General features: G+C 51.5%; 3 protein-coding genes across 5 annotated transcripts in view; 1 reads left to right on the top strand and 2 right to left on the bottom strand.

Annotated features, from left to right (window-relative positions):
• The window catches only part of Hiw (MYC binding protein highwire), a 476,677-nt gene that overhangs the window by 11,180 nt on the left and 440,823 nt on the right, over window positions 1-24,674 (top strand). The gene's annotated exons all lie outside the window — the stretch shown is intronic.
• Window positions 1,589-14,132, bottom strand: LOC143148687 (uncharacterized). The gene is made up of 2 exons (XM_076315272.1): window positions 13,958-14,132; window positions 1,589-3,110 (listed from the first exon to the last, which is right to left on the bottom strand). The coding sequence occupies exons 1-2, from the start codon at window positions 14,117-14,119 to the stop codon at window positions 1,740-1,742; spliced, it is 1,533 nt and encodes a 510-aa protein (XP_076171387.1). The 5' UTR covers window positions 14,120-14,132; the 3' UTR covers window positions 1,589-1,739.
• LOC143148688 (uncharacterized) overlaps window positions 14,462-24,674 on the bottom strand; it is a 189,340-nt gene continuing 179,127 nt past the window's right edge. The window contains exons 1-2 of one of the 3 annotated variants that reach the window (XM_076315273.1): window positions 21,633-22,014; window positions 14,462-14,795 (exon numbers count right to left, since the gene is read on the bottom strand). In XM_076315273.1, coding sequence (XP_076171388.1) covers window positions 14,464-14,795; window positions 21,633-21,717 — 417 coding nt within the window. In that variant the 5' untranslated portion in view covers window positions 21,718-22,014 and the 3' untranslated portion in view covers window positions 14,462-14,463. Of the gene's footprint in view, window positions 14,796-21,632; window positions 22,015-22,198; window positions 22,298-24,674 lie in introns of those variants that run through there. The other 2 variants (XR_012992565.1, XR_012992566.1) reach the window with 2 other exon arrangements.

Here is a 24,674-nt window from a genome sequence, read left to right as displayed (position 1 = left end):
GAATCAACAAAGAGGCCGATAAACGAGCAGCGGTGGGGAGGAGGGGGTTCCCACGATGAACACAGGGGGGTCGGGGAGGGGGCCGAATCCGTCCTCGCTCGCGTTCCATCGAAATTAGTCCACCGATCACAGCGATAACAATAACAACAATTTATTTCGGGCGAAGTCTAGTGTGGTCATAAATAAACAGGGAATGGGGGTTAGGGTGGGGGTCGCAGTAACAAAATAATACAGCGAATCGACACACGGAACGTTCGTTCGAACCGGTGTTCGCCGAAAGTTTCGCAAGTCTCCCTCGTTGCTCTCGCGTCGGTCTCTCTGTGCGCGTCTCGTTGCGCCCTCTTCTGGAAGTGTTTTTACTCTCGTTTATATTTTCGTTTTCGGAGCGCCGGATTCATCGTGTCCGTATTGTCGTGGAATGTTGGGGGATATTAATACGTTTTATTGCGATACACAAGCTGCAAACGAGAAACGCGATCGAAAAAGAAGCCCCCGGGGTACCGGGGTTGGTATCAGATATTCTCTCACTCACTCTTTCTTTCCGTCTCTCTCTCTCTCTCTCTCTTCTATCGTTTCGTTTCTGCTCCGAGCGCGTGTGCGTGTCGCACTCTTCTTGCGTTCGTATAGGAATGGCACTGCTCTCCGAGCGGACGCTTCGTCGCTACAGTCGGGTCAAAATCGGTCGCGCGGTCAAGGCCACCAGCGGCCGCCTCTCGCCATCCCCACTCCTCCGCTTTCCGCGAGGGTCGAGCGCGCGTTCACGGGCATCGCGGCGGTGGTGTAGCCTTGAACGTACGGGCCCGATTGACTTCCGATCCGATCGTGGTGTCTTTTCCTCACGGTTCGAATTTCTCCGCGCGACGAAACTTCTCTCTCTCTCTCTCTCATCTCTCTCTATCTCGCGTGCGCTATCGATCGATGAAAACTCGAAGCGACGAAACGGGCGAAAGGTCGAGATCCCGAATCGCACTGTCTCTCGACTCGCGTACGTTACCGCGAGTTTAGGATTTCGCTCTCTCACACTCACTCACCCTCTCTCGCGTCTCCATCTCGCGTCGATTCGACATAGTTCGATCATCGTGAACACGACACTGGCCCTGCCTCGAAAGCTACTTAACGATAAACTTAACTAACAACACGCGCCGATTGTCCGCGTGGCGAACACCTCCCGGTTACAGAGACGCGCTCTCGATCGTCGTCGCGTGGTAACGGCGAAACGGGGGAAGGGAACGCGACAGCCGGATGCGCGCGCATAGGAAGTGCGGGGCGGTGGGGCACGCGTGCGCGGACAATCGGCGCGCGTTCGTGATATGTGAAACGTGGAAGCTTACGAACTGCCTTGTATTTGAAGGATAGTCGGTTAATGTGAAAACAAAGCGAAGGGAGCGTCGTCCGCTCCCGTTCGTTTCCGAGATGACGCGTCAGCACGGCGTGAAACGCGGGCGAAAGAAACGTTCGTACACCGACAGAGGTGCTCTTCGCGCAAAGAGTCTATCTCTATCTCTATCTCTCTCTCTCGTCTCTACGAGGCGGCGGTCATCGTCGCACTGTTCTATTCGTCGCTCGACAATCGTTTCTCCCTGGGCACTGTTGCGTACCGGGTGCACACACACTCGTCGTCCACGACGATCCTAGAGCTTGTACACGCGGAAGCGGCTCGACGCGTCCGAGCGACGTCGCTCGAACTCCTCCTCGACGGGAGCGAGCGCGGGTCTGGTCGTGCCGCGGGAGGCGTCTCGTTACAACTCGGTGGTCAGCGGCTCGGCTTTCTCGACGATCACGTGGAACTCGGTCTCCCTGTAGAGTCGACCGTCCGGCACCACCATCGTTATTCGACTGTCGACTGGCGCTGCGGTCGCGGCCGCTTCTCGTCCGATCACGCCGTTCTTCTTCGATAGTACGTCGGGGGCGTTGGTCGGCACGCTGATCCATTTCTTCCGGCTGTTGCGACGACGCCTCCGGCAGCACCATACGATCAGACACGCCAGCAATATAACCAACGCGAGGAGCCCGGCAACGATCAGAACGAACACGAGTATCGAGCCGCCCAGTGAACAACGACGAGTCTCGTACTCGGTGAAACTGGTCGGTATACCGTCCACGTCTCCGTCGGTGCACAGAAACGTCTCGGGGGTCTCGTTGATCGCCTCCTGGGGCGACAACGTGGGCGGTAGCGCCGTGTTCTGTCTGGTGTAGAACCTCGACAGGACGTTCGTGTAATTGAGAATGTTGTTCTTCCAAACGGGCAACATACGACAGTCGCATGGCCGGTCCACCAGTAGGTTGTCGAGCTCCAGGCGAAAGCTGGCACGATCGAACATCAACGAACCCTCCTCGAAGTTCACCACGGTGTTGTTCTTGAAGATCAGATCGAGGAGGCTGGCCGGCAACGAGCCGGCCGGCGACGTTCTCGCTTCCGGATCGGCTCGTATACCCAGGAAAGCGCCCACGCCCAGACTACCGAACGTGTTGTTTTTCACGATCACCGCGCCGCGCGCTGTCACGTCGAAAGCTTCGCTCTCGAGGCTGTCCACCGCGCAGTTCTGTATGGCGACCGTGCGGGGGCTCCTCACTATGAACGCGTCGCTCCTCACCGTGCCCATTCTCACGCCGTCTAACATGAACTTGTGATAGACCTCGATGTCGTTCATGGTGCGACTGGGCACTTGATCGCCGAAACTGCCGCCGATCACGTGTAGATAACCAACGTCGAACTTTTTGAACGCTTGAGCCTCCATGCTCTCGATACGGCAATTCTCCAGCCTTAGGGTGTCCGTTTCGACGAGATTCGCGAACGAGAACGCGCTCAGCTGTCCGATCCTCACGTTCTTGAATATGATCGCCTCCACGTCGCCACGGAACACGAAACTCGGCATCGCGTCTATGCTGCTGTTCCGTACGGTTATACGGGTGCGTTGGCTGCGAGGCGAGAGCTCGAAGCTCTGTCTGACCAGGCTCAGATTGGCCACGTTGATCAGGTCCACCGAGCGCAGACCGATCATCGAGGCGAGACTCGAGTTCGTCAGTATCACGGACGAGCAGTTGCTCACCATTATGCGGCTCGTGTGCGGGCTGAGCCGTCTGTCGCCGTCAGTTGTCAACACCAGTTCCTGAAAACGAACGAGGCGACTGTTAGTCACGTACGAGGGTAAAGAAAACGCGTCGATAACGTCGAGCCCGAGTTTCTCGATCGTAGATACCCAGTCTGGGGTGTCATTAACGCTATCGATCGGAGATCACCGGTTATAGTAGCATCCGTACTTTAGATTCACCGTTATTCGGGAGTACTGCGCACACTGCTCACAGGTATCTAGGTTAGGGTGGCTTTAACTTCCAAATATGGAAGCATCTATCTTCCAGTACCCACCAACTACAGAGACTTCTAACCATAGTGTTCACGAGTACCCAGATTGGCTTGTCCTCAACTCTATCGATCGGAGATTACGAACTATAGTATTTACTACCTGGTGTCCATCGTTACCAGAGGGTTTGACCCGGAACAGCTCTCTAGTCGCATCAGAATCAAGTACAGGTGACAGGAGGACTATAGTACAGACAGGAATCTAGATTATTGTTTTCAACAGTTGCGTGAACGTTTACTCTTGGATCGTGACACTCTCGTTGGACTTTAACCCACTATTCGGTCGATAGACTCGAAACGGTGGCCCTTGATAACCAGAGAGGCACGTGCCTTCGGTGTCACGAGCTCCCGCCAATTAACTCCGTCGCTATTGTTATCGTAATCGCGAGCTTAAGTTTTCCGCGGCCGGTACGGTCGGTGTATACACCCATTTCCGCGAGAAAGCGTCGCGACGAAAATCCCCCTCGTTAACGAGACCCAGTCACGGAGCTTCGTACTTTGTGGCGCTCCTTTTTTTTTCCTTCTTCTTTTTTTTCGCTTTTTTTACACCCGTGTCGTGACGTTCCATCGTCGATACGCTCGGCGTACAATTTTTCGTCCCGCTCGGGAACGCTCCGCGACACGTGCTCGCCACGATAATCCGTCGCGATTGTGCTACGAAGAACGGTTATTTTATTTCCATCCGTGTACGAAAGTTGCCCCTTTTTTTTTCGTTTTTTTTATCCCGCCCATTACCTTGTACCACGACACGAGATCCCCCGTACAGCGAGTTAGCCTTTTTTGGAAACTGTGATCATTGAATTTCACCGATTCCCGCGGATTTTCATTTTCTCGAGAGTTCAGTTTATATTTTGATTATGTATTGAATTTTGGAATAATGCGCGTTGATGTTGAAATTTTTCTAGACTTTTTGAAAAATTCTGATCGTTGAGTTTCATCGATTCTTTACTTCGAAATGTATTCGGTGCATCGATATTTAACTTTTCGAAAGTTAAATATCAATTAGAGAATTAAACGTGGATTTTTTTCCTCTGAACAAACTTGGCACGATACTCAACTTTTTCAAACTCGAGCTACTCTGTTCCAAACACTTCAATTACCATACTTCATCGATTACTTTCCCCCTAAACGAACTTGGTATTTCGAAACTAAAGTTACTCTTTTTTAGAAATTCTAAAAATGAACTTTTATCGATTCTTTCCATCTAATCACACTTAACGCGATCCTCGACTTTTTCAAACTCAGTCTACATAGCTAAACAATTTTTTACTACCATATTTCATAGATTCTTTCCTTCTAAACGAACTTTGCATTTCGAAACTCAAGTTACTCTTTTCTAGAAATTCTAAAAATGAACTTTCATCGATTCTTTCCCTCTATAATCACACTTAACGCAATGCTCAAACTCAGTCTACACAACCCCAAAATTTCTAATCACCAAATCCCATCGATTCTTCTGCCCAAAACAAACTTGACACAATCCCCAACATTTCGAACTTGAAGTTACTCTTTCCTAAAAATTCTACCCTTAAAATTCCACCAATTCTTTCCCTCTATAATCACACTTAACGCAATTCTCAACCTTCTCAAACTCAGTCTACACAACCCCAAAATTTCTAATCACCCATCGATTCTTCTCCCCAAAACAAACTTGACACAATCCTCAACATTTCAAAATTCAAATTACACTTTCCTAAAAATTCTACCCTTAAAATTCCACCAATTCTTTCCCTCTATAATCACACTTAACGCAATTCTCAACCTTCTCAAACCCAGTCTACACAACCCTAAAATTTCTAATCACCAAATCCCATCGATTCTTCTCCCCAAAACAAACTTGACAATCCTCAACATTTCAAAATTCAAATTACACTTTCCTAAAAATTCTACCCTTAAAATTCCACCAATTCTTTCCCTCTATAATCACACTTAACGCAATTCTCAACCTTCTCAAACCCAGTCTACACAACCCTAAAATTTCTAATCACCAAATCCCATCGATTCTTCTGCCCCAAAACAAACTTGACAACGTTCCAACTTTATTTATACCCTTTTAAGTGGAAACTTCTCGCAACTTTGACTTCCACTGGGAACCCCACCCGACTTAGAACCAAGCGGTGTAAACGGAGGAACAGGAGAGATATACAATAAGGGTATTTTCTTAACACAAGAAAACGGTCCCGGCGAGTACGTGCGCGGCCGCGTTATTCGCTACCAGGTGCTCGTCCATTTCGCTTCTTTATTAATTCACTCGCACGCGCCCGGTGGAGCATCGATGCCACCGGTCGAGGGCCGCGCTGGCACCTGGCACTCGGTGCTCCTTGTTTGTTAAACAATCGATGGTGAGACGTCTCGCGCATACCTGACCGTGTCGTTTCGACGCGCGGATATACAGTACGCGCGAGATTATCGCGTCTTTCGCGATAACGAAGCTCACCGATAACAGGAGCCGTTTCTCGGTAATCGGTGTCGCGTTGATTTCGTCGATGATTCATCCGCGTACGTAGCCTCGAGACTCGTTCGGTTTTGTCATCGGGCGTGTTATGGAAATCTAGTAGCACCGCCCAGACCAATTTAAATAATCGTGTTACTTTACGTCACGGTTATTAAAACAACGCTTTCTTCTTTTATTTCAATTCTCACGACCAAGGAGAAACGTGGATAAGAAAATGGGTAATCGGTGGAGAACCTCCACTTTTGGAACTTAATAAATATGAAGAATTTTAATTCGTCTTATTTGGCGATAACGAACACGTTTTGGTAATATTCCAAGAGGGAGTAGTTCGTCCGTGTGGTTCTTGCGAAAAAGGAACTCTCATGTGGTGAACAACGTGATGGAAAATTAACTGTAACAAAGTCGTACACCGGTGGATAAGAGTAGTCGAGTATTGGAATATTCGTCATAGTTTCTTGTTCCAATTTTAATACTCGAATAATAAACGACCTGGTCAATGTTATTCCTGGTCAATGGATTGAATTCGCCAAGTTTGAGAAAATTCGCCTCACATCGGAACACTTGGCGAAAAGTTAGCTCGTTTCAGTTGAAGACGAATCATTGAATATTACCTTCCTCGCAACGTGGAAGAATCCGCTCGGATTTCGGTGGTGGTCGCCTTTTTTATTATTTATTACGATTATTATTTATCATTGAAGCCACGCTAGCGCGAACCTACGCGGATGGACGCGGTGGGGGGTGGTGGTCGAGGAACGAGCGTTTTGAATAGAGGGGCAGAGAAAGAGCGGACGAAAATAAAGGAGCTCGCCGTAGCGGTGCGTCGCCGATAAAAGCGAAAACCCTTTGTGCCCCTTTTTCTCAGGTACCTCCACGCATTTTACCATCTTGCCCCGACGCAATCTCTCTCCGACGCGCGTCCCTTCCTGTCTGTGTCCGACCTTTGTTCTCGTCTCATTGTTCTTGGCCAATTCCCGGCCGCGCAATCTCCGGCCATAGAGAAGAGATTACCAGCCGAAATGCTTGTCTTCGCGCGGCTCGTTTTTCACGTCCCGGGGACAATCGCGCGTCGGGGACCAGCTCGACGCGTTTCCGTTTCCACGAATCCGCTTACGCGCGACCAACCTCGAGCGAAACGCGTACGGTGTCGAATTGTAAAGGTGTTTTGTGGCCATCTCAATTTTTCTTTCACTGGCTGGATGATCCGATTGCGGTGTTAGAGTGACCGGGGCTACGGGAAGAGACGCGCGTGCATATGGCTCGGTGTTGAACTTTAAAGATTGCTTATGGGAATTTAGAGCGTGTTCGAGAACGATTTGGAGGATGGAGTCTGCTCGAAGATGCGAAACAATCGTCGAGAGTTGTCCGTGGAGGTCTTAATTTTATTTCCAAGTGTCGATGATCCACTCGCGATAATTTAGATGACAGGGTCCGCTCGAAAGTGCGAAACATGCGAGCAAAGGGCTCCGTATCGAACTTCAGGAGTTCAAAAGTCTTTCACAGAAATCCAAATTGCATTTTCCCGCGTCGGTAATACAAGCGTGACGTTCCGGAGTCAGCGTATACTCTCAAACGCGTGGTCACGCGCGGTCACCCGCGGTCACGCGCGGTCAGATGACTCCCCGTCTGACTCCAAGTGTCCGAAGATCTCTCACAGGGATCCGAATGTTCTTTCCACGTGTCGGTGACCTCGAACTCGATAGAATACACGGAACACTCGTGCTGAGGGCTCGATATTCACCTCCGAGGGTCTCTTTCAGAAATGTGAATACCATCTCCTCGATCTCGTCGATGTTTAGGCGTTCGAGTCCGCTCGAACAGCATCATCGGGATGTTCGACGTCGAACTCCGAGGTTCTCCTATGGGAATTTGAATTTTATGCACCCCTCCGTCCCTTGTTGTACAAATAGACGCGGACCAAAGGACCCGTGCCCCTCGACGAACTGGGGGGAGGCGAGAGAAAACAAACGCTTTTATTCTCACGGGCGGCTCGGCCCCTCGACGCGGTTTCCGCGTCGCGGTGTAACTCCGCTCGAGCGTGTACCTACGCCTCGCGATTCTCCAGACGTTTTCGCGCCGGAGGGGTGAAAAAACAAGGCGTTCCGCTACACCCCCCCTCCGTGGGATCGTTTTGCGATTACTAGGGACCGACTCGGGATTCACCGTTGGGAATCGAACGGAAATTTTTTTCCCCACGTATCCAGGGAAAGAAATGATTACTCTCGTCGTCTCGACGCGCAGGCCGCGTCGCGACGTCAATTAGAGAAACGCGTCGGGGCATCCGCGAAACCGTGGATGAAATTATACCGCCGCGGTTCCTCCGTCGTTTCTGGACGATTTCGAACGAGTTTCCCGCGCCAATTACGAGAATTTTAATTTTAGTTCCACGCGTCGATGGTCCGACGACGATTCGGTGGATAGGGTCCACTCGAGAACGTGAAACGCTCGAGCAGAGAGTACGACGAATTCTATGGGTCCAATGGATTCTCTTGTAGGAATCTAGATTGTATTTTCAAGAGTGGAAAGTCTGGTCGCGACGATTTAGAAGATGGTGTCTACTCGAAAATTGTGTAACACGCGAGAAGAAGACTTCGCGTTGAATTCTAGGGGTCCAAGTGTCCCCTATGGAATTCTCAATTTTATTTCTACGCGTCAAAATTAAATTTAGGTGCTCGAAACTGGATCGTAGAATCGTGAAGGGGACGTCAATGAGTATAGATTGCACATAAACGTAACTCGAGAAAGACTACTTTACGATCTATAAAGGATTTACGCGAAACAATTTCTTTCGTTGGAGGGTAGATTCATTGGCAGGAACGCCTTTCGCTCAACATTGTCGCGAATCATCCTCCCCTTTCGATCATCCGCGTTTCGATTCAACACGGACACATTTTATTCGCGCGATTGGACTCGAAACAACCTAAAACATTGACCGATCGAGGCATCTGTCGGTCATTCGCGCAGAAGTGTCCAAGTTCGGAGCTTCGAGACGCTGTTTCGACGCGAAATTGTCCAGTTGCCTCTTTTAAATGCAAGTTACGTTCCCAATCGTTCGTTCGTGGCGTCAGTTGCACCGGCACCTCTCAATGCTTGCGATTTAATTCGCGAGACACGTTCGTCGCGTCCACGATTCCTATTACATTTATTCTGACCTAACTGGATCAGGTTACGAATACCCGTATCCTTTCATCTTGCTCTCTTCGCTGCACACGGTTTCACATTTTTCCCCTTAATGATGAAAATCTTCGTACAAAAAAACGTAGTGTCGTTAACATCGTACAGTGTACGACTTTTCGTCGATTCACCGACTTCGGGGTAGTCAAAGGGAGATCTTCGGTTCCATCGACTTCTAACGAGCCCCCCCATCCATCCCTCACTCACCCCTCACCCACCCCCTCATCCCAGTCGGCGATATTTCGCGTCCCGAACGAGGTCTCCGTTTCCCAAGCCATCTCGGCCAAGTTTCCCGCCATCGAGCGTCCGTTTTCCGAGTATTTTCATAACCGGGCGCATTTTCCTCGTAAATGGCGCCCTTACGTTTCCAACTGCCCCCGCCTTCTGACCCGTTGGCGCTTACAGCTGTTACTATTACACGGCTGGCAGACTCCGGTCGTTGCCGCGGCAACGCGGCACGCGTTCTTTATTTCGTTCTTTCGTGCCTTATTTCGTCGTCTCTCGTTACGGCGGAACACCGGGCCGAGTTTAAGGCTGCATTCGCTAAAAGGTTTTCTCAATTATTTACGGCGTTGTCAATTATTCAGCAGCCACCGGCGCGCTTGACAACTTTGCCCACGTTGACTGCGCCGTAAAACGGAGCTTTTTCTCGCACCGTTTCCCTGCAGGTGTTCTGGAAAACGTAGCCTCCATCGGAACGGTGTACCGTGAACGCGAATTCCATCGAGTAACATTCCTCCCCCAACCCCCCGCCCCCCATTCAGCACCTCTGGTAGATTTCTTTCTCTCCCCATTTTGCGTTTTTTTTTCCCCCGTGAGTTGCAGGTTCGCGGGTGAACCGTGACCGCGAGCGATATTACCGTAATTTCTCGAGCGACTATGGTGTTCGCCCCATGGGGAGAGGCGGTGGTGGGGGGTGGACAAGACGTCGGGGATAATGGGTACGAGTAAGTAGCTCCAATGAGCGCGGCGGAAATGGAAAAGCGACGCGAAGAAAACGAGAGAGCGAGAAAGAGGTGCAGGTGACCGCTCCGGTCCCGATATATTCGTAGTCACGAGTTGACGGCGCGACAAATTGGCTGAGCGTGTTCGTGAAACGCCGGCCGTATTATGCGAAATCCACGGGAGAACTCAGGAGTCCGCTATGCATTATAGAGAACTTCTCGCGCCTCTTTCTCTCTCGTTCTCCGAATCTTTTTCCACCGCGTCTACGTCTCTTTCGCTTCGTTCTCCGCTTCTGTCTGCCTCGTTGTTAGCCTCCTCCTCCTGGTGAGAACCAGTTCGTGAAACGCGGAATGTATTGTACCCTTCTTCGAGCAGCGTTTTACCTCCCTTTGCCCCCCGGCTAACTTGCCAGACGGCGCGAAACGGTACCGCGCGCGCCCATCTCGCGACCTCCCCTCGTTATTCATCCGAGGGGAGGGGATGATTTGAATTTTCCGCGGAAACTCGCGCGATAATTGGACGAGACCCCTCTCTGTTGTCGCGAGAACGGTACTAGCGACAGAATCTCAGGGAGCCCGGGACAGCAGACGTTCTGTGTACTTGTTATTCGATCGGAAGGAAGATCAATTTGAATTTCGAGAAAAATCGTTTAATTGTCGACACTAGATCAACTGACGATCTACTTTTCCATTTATCCAGGATGTTCTTCGTTTATTGTTCAACCACCATGTCGACTATGAATTTCTCATGGAAAACTGCTCATTAATTGGGAGCCCCCTACCATCGTCACGCGTAAAGGGCAGGACTCTCTAGATGCTCCTCCTCTTTTCCCGAAAAGGCGGGGCCATCGCAACCTAAAGAACATAGACTCGATCGCGCCGGAATCTCAGATAATAGCACACCGTTGTTCAAAGAAAGGAGACGAGGACATTGGATTGACTTTTCTTCGAAAAAATTTCATTGATCGAAAGATCCCCACCATTGTCACGCGTCAAAGGCTGGACTTCGCGCCGTTCCCCTTCCCTTTCGCCCAAAAGGCGGGGCGTCCTTGAGAACGTAGCCGCGTCGAGTCGCTCGCGACAGAATCTCAGGGAGCCGCTGGATACCGGACGACATTCGATCCCGTAACTCAACCGACCCACGATCGACCGCTTCCGCTTTTATCCGCGCGCACGCGACGCAGGAGGCGCCTACGCGAGCCGACGACGCGACGCGAGGCGAGTCGGCGTCGCGTCTCGTCTCGTCGCGAATTCACCACGTACAGAAATCAGTCTCCACCTCTACCGGTTACAGGAAACGTAAATTTCACCTCGATGAGCGAGACCACCGACCCTCGTGTATCGGCGACGTTGGAATTAAAGGCTACACCGGCGCGCGAAAACCTGTCTGTAAATACCACGAGATCAACGATTTATGCGGTTCTCGAGACCAGATTGCGTAACACGCCTAATCGACGCTATAATTATTACCGGACGGAGCGGATTTCGCTCCTCTCGAGCGCGTTCTCGCGTTACAAAGCTTCGAATTCGACGCTTCTTCGACGCGTTCGTGACGTCGACGACGACGTGCCACTCACACGAGGAAACGTACGTAGACTGTACGCGTGTTCGAGCCGATTGGTTTTCACGGCGTAACCGCTGCTCGCGCTTACTTCCCGCGGTCGTTTCGTCACGGACAGGAGAGTTTTACGGATCGAGTTTACGGCATTGTGGACGACCGAACGCACACCTGCGAGCGAGCGAGTGAGCGCGCTCGCGCGCGTGGCGTAACACACCGACCGGCTCGGGGAGCGCGCACCGACCGACCTCGCGTCTACGGAGGACAAAGGACGCTTTATCTTGGCTCGTAACGACGTTAGGACGCGCTTCCAAGGGCCTGTCGCGATAAACGTAACCTCGTTGCGAGCGAGCGCGGTAGCGGGGTACGCGCGACCCGAAATTTGTAGGCGTAATAATAGAAGGTTTCGGGTACTGGTCCTCTAAACCGGCTGATCCTTTCACCGGTCAGATATACCGGTGCATCGAAATGCTACACCCACCCCGCTTAAAAGCACCGACTGTTCTTCAAAGTGTACTCCCGGGAGAACTTGATAAAAAATATTCAGTTTTCTCCACCGGGGTAGGTTTCCTTGGCAGTAATTATTCGTAAGATCTACTTTCGTTAAAAGTAACAATTTATAAGAATCATTAAATTTTTTTTATTAAAAGTAACTACTCGTGAGAACTATTAAGTTTACTCGGTGCATCGATCGATGTTCCTTCAAAAGCGAAGCAAACGTGGAAATTTGAATTTTATAATAGAAAATTATCCTTCGATGGTAAAATTTCGATGTAACTTCGATATAGAGGGTGAGTCGTGTATTTTTACGCGCGTACACGTGTCTTGGGGATTCGACGCGATAAATATTCCGCGGGTGAAAGGGCGGAACTACCGCGTGCCTTACCTGCCAGTGTCTGGCGGGCGATTCGCGTAAACGCGTTCTAATTTATGGGCGTTCTCCCCCCACGCGCCGCCCCTCGAACAATTTACGCGGGAAGAACACCCTGCGTGGCCGCCGAGATTAGGCGCTCTCACCCGTTCCCCCTCTTCCGTTTTTATTTCGACAACCCCTACTTGCGCTTGCTTTATTTCCTGGTGGCTGTCACGCGGTGGAAATCGTACGCCGTGATTCTTCGCGCGACCCGTGCAATTATCCTCGGCAACGATAATTCAAAACTTAGGGGGGCGTGGTTACTGGTGCTGATAACTGGGTAGCAGTGGCGAAAATCATCTAAAAGTAAACATCGTTGCAACCGCTGAAAAGTCCAGTCTAGAATCCCCCGATTCGAGAATCGATCGTAGGAGTCGAGCATTCCGAGTCAAACTTTCCAATAGTGGTAGAAACAAGAGGGTAGATGCTTCTATAGTAAACGATCTCCGGATCGGTGGTGTTGAAGGTACACTGACTCGGGTATCCGTGAGCAGTACACGTGCAACTCCTCGATAACCGTGAATACCAGAGGGTAGGTGCTTCTACAGTTCGCAATCTCCAAATCAATAGGGTTCGAGATACCCCCAAGTCCAGATACCCCGTAACCACCGCACGAGGAATTCCCCATAAGCGGTGAATACCAGAGAGCTATTATAATTCGTCGATGAGGTTGCCCTTGATCGATCGATCCAAGAATCGTTAATTTTCCGCGAAAAGGTCTGTGTAGGGAGTTGTTACAGTTCGCGATTCTCCTCACCCGTAAAAGTGCGTTGCAGATTCGAGGAGCGAGTTGCAACGCACGTGGTCATCGGTGAGGCAGCTGGTAGGTACGAATTCAGTCGTCGAACCGGTAGCACGGAGAGTGTGTTTCTCTCTCGGTGGTACCTCTCGATACGGTCGAACAACAGGTCGTTGCGTCATCGGGGAACAAGGTGGTGCGAGTCGGTGCGCGGTGGTCTCGTGTCATCGCGCGATAAATCGTCCCTGTCGGGGTCACTGGTGTTCCGACAGGGCTGGAAATCGCGTTGCAACTCCATCATTCGGTCGTTATCTTCGTCCCGATAATTCGCGACCAATCTCCTCCCGGCTCTACGAACCTTGGTGTCGGGTTTGCAATTTTTCGACGCGGCGGGGAGCCACGAGAGGCGTGGGTTTTCAAACTCGTGGGAAACTCGACGAAGGGACGCGAAAGCTGAAGGAAAAGAGATCCGAGGCGGCGGTTGGCCCGGGGCGGACGACTCTCTTGGGCCAGGGGCACGAAACGAGATCGACGAAACGAAAGAAACCGAGTTAAACGCGACGGGTTGTTCCGCGTCCGAGCGGACCTTGGGGCCGAGAGAAACTTTCCTTCTCTCTCTCTCTCTGTCTCTCTTTCTCGCTCCGTAGGTGAGTAACCGGTGCGCGCGGCGTGATTCGGAGCCATTCAACCTGGGAAATTCTTCTCCTCTTTATTCATTTTGTATTCGTCGAACGTGGCCGCGAAACGATCGAGAAACCCCCGCCCCTCTAGCCCACTTCACAAGAGTTACGTGTGTACGGGTGTGGAACAACATACCTCTCCCTCGTCTTTACAGTCGCAGGTCAGTCTGCCATGGTGATCGCAGAAGCAGGGTGGGTAGTCGCACCTGTTCGTCGAGTTGGTCAGGGCACCCTTGAGTAAGCTGCTCCATAGGAGACCGAGGATAGCACTTCCCAACAGGAATTTCGCTGCTCCCATTTTGCGCCTCGGCTCTTGATCCACCCTCTTCTTCTTCTTCTTCTTCTTCTTCTTCTTCTTCGTCCGTGTCTACCTTTTCACCCCCCTCTGTGCCTTCACACCGAGCCGACGTCAGCTGATTCCACGCGGAGCCGAACGGGACCTTGTCCCGACATGTCTGCGATTTGGATTTCCGACGAATCCAATCACGCCACTCCGTGCGGCTCCTCGACGAAATCCTCTCGACGAACTCGAAACACTATTTACACAATTTCGTCGCACTGGTTTCTATCCTTGAAACGAGAACGCGTCAACCACCGTGTGTCGTACGACGCACGTCGCGCGGCACTACGTGATTCTGTCGATCATATCGCCGTCACGATCGCCGTCACGTGACCCTCGCGGACGAATTCCCGTGGCTGCATCCGTGTCGCCTGTGACCGCGGGCTCGCTTCGCGCCCAAGACCGTGTGACCGTTCGTCGACTACGACGACGTCATCGTCGTCGTTGTCGTTCTCGTCGTCGTCGTCGTCGTCGTCGTCGTCGTCGTCGTGGTCGTTCTCGTCGTTATTCTTCCCCGTTCGAGCGGAAACATCCAATTGTGTCCACGATGCCGCGCATCCACGTCGAACATCACGAACGGCTTCACGAATTTCTATTCCACGTCTCGTGCGTTGTCCGAAGCCCCTCTCTCTTGCTGGAACGACAGAAAAATGGTCAGATTCCACGGACCGTCCTTTTTCACGACGCCTATCCCCTCCCCGATCTCCGGGCTGATTCTAACGATTTCTTTCGTCCCGTTGGAAGCGTTCTCTCGTCGATTCGGGACATCGAACGGAGTTTGTGTCGTTTCGGTGACGCGTCGCGATATTATTCCAACGATTTCACTCATACGCACTCGAAACAGATTCGAACGATTTCGTTTCGCAACTGGAAGGGTTTTCTCATCGGCGAGAAAAGTTCGAACCGCGTTCTTGTCACTTTGCGAATTTTCTCCCACCAGCTTCGCTTCCCACTCTGTAAACTGATCCCGACGTATTTTTTTTTTTATTTCTTTCTTTTTTCTCTCGCCTCGTCGGTGACATCGAGCGACTCGCAAGCGACGATTTTTCGCGCCCGACTGTGAAACGTCCCGTTCACGGAAAAGTGTCGTCTCGATGGAAAATTCTCGATCTCGTTCGCGAACGCTAATCTCTCTCGCGACAATAGGCTTCCTTCTCGATTGTGTACTCTCGCGTGACTAATTGCCCGCTATCGGAGAACTTTGTCGCGGAGTTCGGATCGGTTTATCGTACCGAGCGACGCTCGCGTCCCACTTTACGTGTCCCGCGAGAAAATTCGCTCGATTTTTACGCGAAAGTTACGATATTCCGCCACGAACGAGCGGAGCGGGGTCGCTTTCGGGGACGTCGCGCACGAGGAGTTTCTTCTCGAAAGCCACGTGTGTGCACGCCCTTCGAGGCTGCTCGCACTCGAGATACACACTCCGCGAAGTTAACCTTAATGCGTTCCGTGCACTCGAGGTCTTTGGGTAAAAAAATGTCCTCAATGCGCGCCAGGAGGAACTCGGTGGTTTTAACATTGGAAACACGAGTCGGGGAATACGGGGTCGAAGTTTGTGATTGTTTCGATCGTGGAAGGGTGACCTGCCGGGGGTCAAGAAAGACCCAGAGGAAGCTTCTCAACTTTACGACACGAGAGGAGAGTCAAGTGCGATAGCCTTGATCGTGAAAGAGTAACGCGTCTACGGGTCGAGAAAGACCCGAGAAGAGATACAAAAGAAACGCATCTGTTGCGATAGTTTCGATCGTGGAAGAATAATGAATCACAAGCCGGAAGAGACACCAGGGGTCGGACACTTTGCTCCTCGTGGAGCGACGCCGATTCTCCGGAATCGCGTTGCACGCTCGCGGAGGAATATAAAGCGCGGATCACGGTACGAATATTTCATCGTTGTCTTCTCGGGCTCGCGCAACATCGCGAGCCGTGAAATCCCCGGAGCGTCTTTTGCGTCCAATACGGAGATCTGTCACGTATCCTTGGCACCGGCCACTTTTCCAGTGAGCTTCGAATCGCTGGAGAGAACCTCGCGCGAAATTTAATTCCAAATTAGTTTTCACCGGGGATTCACACTATCGACGAAAAGTTCCCGGCTAGGCGAGTCGTTTACGGAGACAGGGAACGGATTAGGTAGTGTGCTGGCAGTGTCCGTTCCGATGCTCGATTATAGCGTTTCGCGGATTAGGTAAGTTTCGGTCGAGAACTATCGTCGAATACGTCCACGACGAGTACTCGAGAGGAAAACGTTGACCGTGGGAAATGGACTCGGTTTAATTAGAGGACTGTAACTCGGTTGATCCGGATGGCTTCTGGCGAAGGGACGTTGCGTGGTGAATGCACTTTGAAAAATCGTCGACCGAGATTATTTCCAACACCAGGATCCGTGACGAGCGACACGCGTCGAGAATCACCCACCGAGCGATCTTCGAAAGTTCCTCGTCCTTTTCGACTCGTTCGTGAATTTCTAACGTTAGAAACACTCGTTGGAATCCTTCGAGAACGTATTCCCTTCTTTGAAAATCGCGTCGATAGTATCCAGCGACGACACCAGTCTCGATAGGAACACAGAGTGCAAAACGCGGTGGATGCAACTCGGTGGATCTGGACGCGCGTTAACGAGGTCAGTTGCTACTCTCCGAAAACGTTCTCGAAGACCTCGATTCCGCGGCGCTCTCAGGGGTCGGTAGCGGGTACGCACGTGTCGTGGACATTGTTACAAGCATCGCGTGTCCGCCAATGCGGTCGCCTTTTAAATATTGCAGCGCGTTTAACCGGCACGCAGAAAGGAGAAAAGAAAGAAAAAGGCGTTCCTCGTTCCCGGGTGAGCACGGAGGCCATCGATTCGTTCCCTCCCTCTACTCGCGCGAACTTTTCCATTAAATAAAAAAGAAATCTCTCGCGAACCGCGATCGAACACACAGGTGTGTTACCCGGACAAGAAAACGCTCCCGCGGAGTCGATTCGGGGACGGAAACAAAGAAAGTTCCACCCGGACGAGACGCAGCTCGCGATTTTAATGAATTAAGTTTCCATTGGTCGAGAGATGGGGGGAGGGGGATCGCCGAAGAGAAAAAGCGCATCAATGGTGAAAAGAGTGGAGGCGCGAATGAAAGCCGGCCCAATTCGAGAGGGACTCTCGAGAAGAATTTTTCCTCGCGCTCGACTTCTCCTCCCTGACGCGCGCTGCTCTTAATTTCTTCCGGTCCTTTCGTCCCCCGGGCGAGTACCCCCCCCCCCCGTCTTTCCTCCTTCGACCCTCCCGCTTTCGGCGATATCAAAAACTCGACGGTCGAGCAGTAGTCGCGCGTTGATTAATCTAACGAGCGTCCAAGCCCCTGTCCCCCACCACCTCTGGCTTGATCGTTGCTCTACGGGGCCGATTGTGCCGCGCCTTCGACGAATTAAAAGATTTTTAACGCGTCGTTACGTCGACTGACAAGATCTTCGTTAGCCACACCCCTCCTCTCACCCGAGCGATAAACGTAATTATGTTTGCGCGTTCGTTCAACGGACACCTCGAAAGAGAGAAAGATAGAGAGAAAGATAAGTTTTTCCTTCGATCGAGTCATGGGGGCAGGGATGAACTCGAGGACGAACGATATTCACGAACGGGTGCGCGTTTCTTTCGGTGGAATTACGACGCATCGGGAAAATCCGACCGGTGGAGGGGGTAGGAGAGAGAGAGAGAAAAAAAAAAGAAACCAGAGAGCAAAAAATACCGAGCAACCGGTTTTATCTTCCGAATCGATACGCTTTTCCCCCCTACGTCTGTGGCCCGATGCATCGCATTTCCGGGCCCGAGTATTCGCATTTGTCCCCCCCTCCCTCGCCCCTCACTCCAGAGCCGATCAACACACCGAGCACGAGTGCGACCGACCGTGAGCGATTAATTGGCCACCGGGCGCACACCAGACATTGGTTTCTGGGCGACACAACTAGAACAACTAACGAACAAACGAACCGCGACGGGAGAGAACGTGAGCGGAGACCATAGAGAGAGAGAAAGAGAGAGAAAGAGAGGGGAGAAAATGAAATGGAGAGAGACGAAGGACGACGCACATACGTAACGAGAAAAACGAAACGGGCATAGTCGATGGTCAAATCGATGGGGCCGTCGAGTCGGGTCTGGACAAGGGTGAAAGAGCGAGGAGAGGGTTGCCCGTCGAAGGGAGGGGGGGTCGGTCAGAACGTACACAAATTATTCGACCTCGTCCGCGAGCGATTCGCGCGGTCGGCTGATTAAACATTTCGCTCCGGTTGATTTACGCCTCGTTAATGGATATTCATATATTCGGATTCCGAGCCATTTGCTATCCCTAGGAGTCGCGGCAGCACGCGTCCCCCCGGACGTTCCACGCTCCGTTCGTTCTTCGACACGCGACAACGACCGAGACGCACGAGTAAATCGCTTCCTATTACGTGACTCTTCCTCTTCCACCTCCATCCGCGTCGCTTTCAACCCTACGTCGCGCAGTTCGAACACTTTGTCGCCGGGAAGTGGGTACTACCGGCAGATTGGAATGACGTCGACCGAAGGAATTCAAGGGAGTTGCGAATCGTATTGTTTAGGAGGTTTCCGGGGACTTTGGAAGGCTCACGAACGAGCAAAAATTGAGAGAAGGGCCTTCGATACCGTCTGAGCAAATTGTGTTCGCGGTTCACTGTTTGCAAAGATTTCCGCACTACTGACGAACACAGTTTGCGCCCTGTTTGTCAGTTGCACACCGACAGCACTGTGGACACGTCGTTGCGCATAGTGCCTTGAAGAAATGTGGATTTAATCGCAGATCAACTTGCTATGTTGAGTAGCGTATTCTTTTCCGAAGATGTCACGAGGAATGGTTTGATCGAGTAATTAAGAAAAGGGAGCGACAAAGAAGTGACGAATGACGAAAAAGTTACAAGTACTATTTGGAGCGAGTGAGAAAGTTGTAAGTGTTAGTGGAACGAGTGATTAAGAAAGTGAACGAGTACTATTCGGAGCAGGTGACTAACGAATAGGTGTCACAGAGCGATACACGCACGGTACATCTCCTTTAATCCAAGTGACAGCTTTCCAGGTTCGGTTTATACGCGCGCGTTACGCTTCGTCGGGATACGTATTCAGGGGTCTCGTGAAAATCGAATGAGAATCTACTCCTCTCCTCCCGTGTTGTTTCCTCTTTATTTCACGACCTTTTATCCTCCCCTCAAGGTTATCGTCGAAGCGGTCGCGCAATTTCCAGACGGCGATAACGGCGAAGTCTCTCGGCCACCCCTTTCCTTACCACCGTTTCGATCGAGGGGGTTTGAGGGCAGGTTGCGAAAGTTTCTTACGCGGAGGATTAAGATCGGATATCTCGGAAGTCGAACTCTTCCCGGTAAGCTCGCGGGACAACGCTTAATCCCCCAATCACGCGGCGAGCTTCTGTTCCGATACATCCGGACGTGCGGGGTAGAGGTCGATCGAGAAAAAGGGCGGAGGGTGTGTTTCTCGGATGAAAGGAGCCCTAATAGAGACCACGGTGGCAACGATTCATCCCACGGGAGATTGCACGAGCGAGAAGATGCGAGAAGAATAATTAATCGACGAGTTCGACGAGTTGCCGTAGCAACTGACCGCGTAAACGCAACCGGTTTCGTCATTAGCTCGATTTGCGAATTTCTTTCGATAACGAGATCACTGAGCGTTCGGTGAGAGTTTGTTCCTCGTTCTTGAACGTATATTTACCGTTACATCGGTGTCGTCGACGACGCGAATCGTTATTTTCAACGCAAGAGGATTATCATCGAGAACCATTGTTATCGTACGAGCGCAATATTCCAGCCGTGAAACGACGCAACGATCCGGGTCACCGTGACGGTTTTAATTTCGCGAACGTACGTCGAAAGAGCGATTATGTTTCCCACGACACTGTCGGAAACTCGTGCATCTCGATGCACGAGCGTCGGTGACACGTTCCTTGAGAATTTGAATACGAAAGGGACCATTATCGAAAAACTAACGGACATTGTACGTGTCCCGTAAAATGATCTATCGTCTCGCGTTACGACAAAAGCGTTACGAACAACACACGGAGGGATTTTCCCGTTATCGCTCGACGCGGATCGATCGTCGAAAAGAACGCGATCGATGGACCCTCGCGTTTATTTATATCGCGGAACCGTCGATCGAATCGCCACTCCACGCGCGATAAATCGTCCACGAAGTGACTCTAATCACGCGTCGCACGAGGAACGATTTAAATATTTATCGTGAACGTACCACGCGTTTTTATCGGCGTCTCGGATGACAGTGACAATGAAACCGGTCGGTCGACGGGCACGCCGGGGGAAGGAAGATTATTTCGAGGATCCATTGCCCGTATTATCAGATCCCGATTAATACAATACAGCTCGCGAGCGGCGGTACAGCCGTCTCGAATACATTAATCCGCGATAAGTGGTTATTGTTCCGAAATTGACCCAGTTTAATTGTTCCCCGATTATACGAATCGTGTTCCACCGCGGAAACAGATTTTCCATTGGACACGGTGTATTGTGCGCCGGGAGAAATAGACGGGCGAGGGGGGGAGGTGGTGTCGGTCGTTACGATCGTTATTTTTATTTGCGCGCGCGAACCTGTCGAGAAATTACGCTCTCAGACAAATCGTTACGCGCGATAAAGCGCGTGCATCGAGCTGAGTCGATTTACCGCGCGAGCGCGTTCCGTTTCGCGGGGAGAGAAAGAAAAAAACAAAAAGAAAACGAAAAAAAAGAGAAAACAAAAAAAAAACACGTTCGATCGTTACGGTCGAAATTTCGAGCGAGCGAAACGGAAGCGTGGAGACCCAAGGAGCCGCGCGATCGACGGAGCTGAGAATCTTCGTCGTTCGCATCGAGAATCGATCTTCCTCGAGGCACTCGATGTTCGTGCAGCTGCGACCGTCGAAGAAAAATGTTCCCGGAACGTCCCGTGGATCGACAGCTGCGAGCCGCCACGGCGCGCGCGTCTGGCGCAAACAATTACGATACCGGGGGCCTTCCTCGTGACACGTTTATTGCTCGGAGAATGCGTTTCTACGGAGACGTAGCTGGAAAATGGTACGCGGCTCGCGAGCGCGGCGAGACCGACCGACGGTGAGGAGAGACAGGGGTGGGGGACGCGCGCGACAATGAGCGGTTAATTTAATCGACGATGTACCGCGATGGGCCGCGCCGGAGCAGGTTTTCGCAGAAGACGAGTCACGGCTGGTCACACGCAAAGCGGCACGCGGGCCACACGCACGTACCTACGTGCCACGTGGGAAATCATGCGTTACACCGAGGATTATCCGACACCGATCTACCGAGGCGGGTATACTACGCCACTGTGTCCTCCGCGCGGGATCGGTAGCGCGACGATGATAATTTTTTTTTCTCGCGACTACAACGACGCCGCCGGTGGTCGACGAACAACAACGAGTGTCCGCGACTCGATCGCCGATGACGCGCCTCCCGCGACAGTCACACCCACCGTTCGCTCGGAACCGAGGGGGGAAGTTAAATCCTCGTCGACGTATCCGCGACGATCCGCGGTGCGAGAGTAGATAGATATACATCCGCGTCGTTTACCGCCGCTGTCACGTTCGCGGCGTACAACGGTTACGCAACGATCGACCGAGGATGATCCCCGTGGCTCGTTCGGAAGGTCGAGCGTTCTCTTCGTAACGCGGTGTATATATACGGGGAGAACACCGTGTAAACGACTCCGCCGGTCCTCTCCGTGGAACGCGGAGATCGAACGCCTCCCGTAACCTTTCGCGTGAGATCCACGGCTCGAACTTTCCACTGTTGCCCAGCGACCGATCACTTTCCCGTATACGACCCTTTTCGTTGTGTGCTTTTTTTGTATTTGTGTTTTTGTTTTTTTTTTTTTTGGTTTTCTTTTTTTCTTTCCACCTCTTTCGATCTCGAGTTCCCTCTCGGTAAACACTGTTCCTCGACGGGGATGAAGGAGATCGCGGAGGGTAGAAGACAGGGACGACGACGGTGTCGCGGTTGGAATACTTAAATATCTAACGCGAGAGATGAGCGCTTTACCTCGATATCCCGGCCCGGTATACTCGCGACGCGACGCTGACGACGCGCGAACAGCAACTGGCCGCCTTTCGAATTCGCGGCTGGTTTGCACCTCGCGTCGGTTATCGCGCGACACGAGTACCCCCTCTCCGACGAGTTTCCCCACCGCCGATCAAGATTCCCCTCCCCCGCCCCGTCCGCTTGCCGAGTCGCGCCACGGCGCTCGGTCTGTTGCTGCACGGCAAACTGTATCCCCCACCGTACAAGTGGTGCTGGCTGCTCCCTCCCTCGCGTGCTTTTCAGTCGGTCTTTTGCCGTCTTGGGACGCGCGTTGCCTCACCTCTCCGTCTTCGTTTCGCCCGCGTGCCTCTCCGTGCCCTGTCTCGCTCGCTCGGTCGCTCTCGGTAGACGGGAAGCGAGCGAGGACGAAGTTTCGTCGAGCAACAAATTTATATTTGTACGGGGCGCCCGTTATCGGGTTCTCGTTTCTGTTCCATTTTTCGCGTGCGCCGAATCGATTTGCCCTTGCACCTTTAAGCGCGCCTTTAAGCTCGCGGTGCGCGACTCTCGTTCGACCAACGGATTTCCCTCTCTTATTCAACGATCGGCCGCCGCTGTTGTTCGTACGTCGCGCGTAACACACGCACCGCGTAAACGTTCCTCGTATCGAGCTACGTTTCGGTGCAAACTTCCGCGGTCGGTGCGCGACAGAACCGCCAGAGAGCGCGGTAACGTGTTCGTATCGCCGCGAAAGCTCGTCGGTTCAATCGAATTGAAACGCAAGGTTCGATCGACGGAAAACGCGGATGTTTCCCCGAGTCGATCCACGAGGGCGGTTACGTGTTCTCGCGCGATGAAATCAGCGTCTCTCGTTTCCCCTCTTTCGTTCCACCGTCCCACGTTGGTGCTTTCTCCGTGTCGCGACGGCGAACTGCTTATCGCGTTCGCGGCGCGATAACGCGTGACAGATAACGCCCGTTGGATCTCGAATCTTTCGCAGCCGCGATTGCTATTTCGAGCGCGTACGTTTCGTCAGCCACGGCCCGCGTTTTCGAGACTAATCGCGCGTTACATCGCACGGATACGAGCCGATGGATCTGCGATGTTCGCCTCGTCATCGTTGCGCGCATCGTGGACAATTTGTAAATAAGATTCCACGGTACCTTGGGCGTGTTCGTTAACGGGAATCGGTCCGTAGCGAACGATCGTCGTTTCTCGACGTCTCTCGTCGAAACTCGTTGGAACGATCGGCTCCGTGGTTCACGATAAAAGGAATTATTTACGTTCGCTCCCAATTGACGCGAGACGGACTACGCGCGTACACGTTTGTCGTCGAAAAACCGTCCACGGACGAAACTCGTCCAGACAGCGCGACGGTTAATTGGTTTTATTCGATTAGCTCCAGGTAGAGAATTGAAGAAGCACTCGCTGTACGGGTCTCCGCAGTGTAGGATTTTACGTTTCAGCAACCGTGTCGGAAACTGACGTAAAAACGTAAGCGTGGTTCGGGCGCATTTAACAGTCACTCGAGACTAATCGGGTTATCGCCTTGCCTCGAATTACTCGCGACAAAGGCGCCATTAAATTTCTTGCTCTCGGATTCCCTTTCTTTGATCCCTTTAATACAGCGATTCTTTGGACGGCGAGACTCTCTCTCTCTCTCTCTCTCTCTCTCTCTCTCTCTCTCTCTCTCTCTCTCTCTTTGTCTCATTGTCTCTCCGGAGCATTTATATCGAAGAAATATTTCTCTCGACGATAATCGTATCGGATTTGCGAATTTCTTTTCCAAAAGGTATCAGGGGAGGGGGGAGGTGCTCGATGGAAGTGGAGGGGCACGACGAGAAATCTTGGCGCGTTTTTCAATAAACTATTGGGTTGTTCGGAAAGTCGTTTCGTTTTCCAAAATGGAGAATATATAATTTAACCCTTTCGCTCCGGCGGGCGTATATATACGGCTTCGAAGAATGACTATTCGTATACGGAGAGCGTATATGTACGCTCGGGAAAAGTGGTCGCTGAGGTACGAAAAACGTATATATACGTTCTGGAAAAGTGGTCGCTGAGGTACGAAGGTCGCATATATACGCTCTGGAAAAGTGGTAACTCAAGTATGAAGAGCGTATATATACGCTCTGGAAAAGTGGCCGCTGATGTAGGAAGAACGCATATATACGTTCTGGAAAAATGGTCGCTGAGGTACGAAAAACGTGTATATACGTTCTGGAAAACTGGTTGCTGAGGTACGAAGAGCGTATATGTACGTTCTTGAAAAATGGTCGCTGAGGTATGAAAAACGTATATACACGTTCTGGTAAAGTCGTCGCTGAGGTACGAAGGGCGTATATATACGCTCGGGAAAATGGTTCCTCAGGTACAAACAGCGTATATATACGATCATACAATATACACTTTTATTTCATACTTTACACGAGATACTTTTGTCAATATTGTGTTTGGCTTTAAATACTTTAATAATATCGTTACATTGTATTAAAAA

Source organism: Ptiloglossa arizonensis, chromosome 6, assembly GCF_051014685.1.
Source record: "Ptiloglossa arizonensis isolate GNS036 chromosome 6, iyPtiAriz1_principal, whole genome shotgun sequence".
Taxonomy (NCBI): domain Eukaryota; kingdom Metazoa; phylum Arthropoda; class Insecta; order Hymenoptera; family Colletidae; genus Ptiloglossa; species Ptiloglossa arizonensis.
The sequence above is the reverse complement of the archived record's forward strand: the minus strand, read 5'-3'. Positions and strand labels throughout refer to the sequence as shown.